The sequence below is a fragment of the Austrofundulus limnaeus genome, unplaced genomic scaffold, assembly GCF_001266775.1.
Source record: "Austrofundulus limnaeus strain Quisiro unplaced genomic scaffold, Austrofundulus_limnaeus-1.0 Scaffold160, whole genome shotgun sequence".
Taxonomy (NCBI): domain Eukaryota; kingdom Metazoa; phylum Chordata; class Actinopteri; order Cyprinodontiformes; family Rivulidae; genus Austrofundulus; species Austrofundulus limnaeus.
In genome coordinates, this window is record NW_013952562.1 from 197997 (window position 1) to 200294 (window position 2298).

General features: G+C 40.1%; 2 protein-coding genes across 2 annotated transcripts in view; one reads left to right on the top strand and one right to left on the bottom strand.

The window, feature by feature from the left end:
- rhobtb3 (Rho related BTB domain containing 3) overlaps positions 1-1553 on the top strand; it is a gene marked incomplete at its 5' end in the record, with an annotated part of 30750 nt that extends 29197 nt beyond the window's left edge. The window contains 1 exon segment of the mRNA XM_014017051.1: positions 745-1553. Coding sequence (XP_013872505.1) covers positions 745-924 — 180 coding nt within the window. The 3' untranslated portion in view covers positions 925-1553.
- Positions 1202-2298, bottom strand: part of glrx (glutaredoxin (thioltransferase)) — a gene marked incomplete at its 5' end in the record, with an annotated part of 7438 nt that continues 6341 nt past the window's right edge. Inside the window, 1 exon segment of the mRNA XM_014017052.1 lies at positions 1202-1652.

Genomic DNA, 2298 nt, shown 5'->3' on the forward strand with positions numbered 1-2298 from the left:
ATTCAGAAGACACAGCGCTCCGCACCGTCTGGATAACAGCAGACTGACTGCTCGTAAAATATACGACAGGTCTGGACCACTCATGAATTTTGTTTGTATCTGAAAAAAATCTTAGAATATGAAAACATTGGTGAATTCCACAAATTCTCCTAAATCACTCGTACGCACAATTTAAGAACAAATCTGTGCGTATGAACGGTTCTTGCATGAGGCCCATTGTGTGGTTTCAAAAACAGAAGAACTCGTGATTTTCCTCACAACTTTAGTTTTGAGATGTAGGTCTCTCCTACACACACATGTAGATTTGCACACTATAAGACTATAAAAACTTATATTTTATCAGTTTATGAAATGTCCCATGAGCCTTTGCTGCCTGAGCTTATTGCACAGGCTATAAAAACAGAAAAAATAAAATAAAAAAGCATGGGCCACCACACTGGCTGCTAGCTTAATCATTAAAATAAAATGAACTTTACTTAGGAAGTATTTGCATTTCATGGATTATATTATTAAATTCAGCCCGCAGCCCTCAGATAGATTTTTATATTGACCTTCTTGGGGTAACAGTTTGGGCACCCCTGCTGTAGAAATAAACGGAAGTCAATGCAAAGTCCCCAAAAAGACTCAGTTATCTTTAAAACAAAATGCAAATAATTAGTAACAATGAAGTGTTTTTATAGCAGGTGATCACTGGTGAACATGATTTCTAAAGACGGTTATGTTTCTACATCTCTTTCTTCTCAGTGCCACAACGCAGAGCAGCTGTACGTCTGGCTGCTCCACTTCATCGCCAACAACTACCTGATCTTTAGTCATAAACCCGACTTCCTGGAGCTCTCAGGTCAGTGTGAACAGTGTGTTGTGAATGACTCTCAGCTACTACCACATCAGATTTTAGCTCCAAACTTGGGTTTTAACCAATAATATTTCCATCAGAGCAATCAGCAAAGTATTGTTTATAAATATAAAAAGTAAATGGCTAAAATCTGAGTGTTTGTGTATYGGAGTCCCCTAATCTTTTAGACATCTGTGAGAACTTCTATCTTATGAAACTCTACAGTAGGCATTTCTGTTTCAGACTGCAGCTTAGCTCTTCAGTTTGTTTAATACTCTCCATTTACAGTACGCGTCTATGGTTTGTGCATTTAAGCAACAAAAAGCAGAAAAAAAGAAAGGCTAATTTCAAAGATTAACAGCCACGTTACGTTGCAGAAACACATTTTATTGTYGTCATCAGTCACACAGGACTCATTTACGGCCATTGGACGGGTACTGAAGGGCACACGCTCGCCGCTGCTTGTTTTAGTGCAAACAAACTCTTTGATATTTCATCTCTTTTGGCTGCGCACACGGCAGCGAGCTAAGCGGTTACAAGTGTTTTGAGGCGCGGCGAGCGTGTGCCAAGCACAGTAAATCTCTGTGCAGTGTTTTTTTTTATTTTTTACCATCAGCTGAGCATCAGGGAAGGTTRCATGTGCAGCAGTGTGAGGGTTAACGGCCGCACGTCTTTTGTTCCAGAGGATGAGCGCGAGCAGGTGGAGAGGCTCCGCTGGCCGTCCAGGGGATACCTGCAGGAGCTCAGCGAGTACCAGCAGCGCCGGCGCAAACTACGCAAGTCTCGCTGCTTAGTCATGTGACCACACCTGCAGGCCCTGCGGAAAGAGGGAGGGGGATTGACAAGAAAAGGAAGAGGACGGGTCGTCAAAAAAAATGTGGAGAATCGCTCTGGATTAGTTTGACTTTGTGCAACAAGAAGGAGTAGCAGACAAATCAAATGTGTGCAGCGTCTCTTCAGAGAAAAAGACTCTTTGTGTAAAAACTACTTCACTTTGGGCAATACTGACTGATCAATCCTTTAAACCCAATTATGATTTGAAGCCGACCGTCTGGCCTCTGATCAGAGGCTCTGTGATAGATTATATTTCTACTGGCGGATGCAAGACAGTCAACAGGGACACATCAATAAGTAAAACTAACATCAGCTTTCCAAACATGTTGAAAACAAACCAGCATTGTGTGCAAGTTGTTTCAAACAACCGTGACACTTTATAAGAACAACACCCTTATTTAGCCTTACTTAATCATTAATAAATGTTAGTTAACCTTGAAATCATTGATTAAGAATTCATACTTAATAAGCTCTAAATTAACACTTATTAATGCTTTACCCATAAAGKCTWATTACTTCCAAAACCAACATATTCATTGYTTATTCATGCTTAATAACACGTGAATTACCTGTTGTGWATATGTATATAAATACTCATAAATGTACTTTCAAACCATGTTACGTAATCC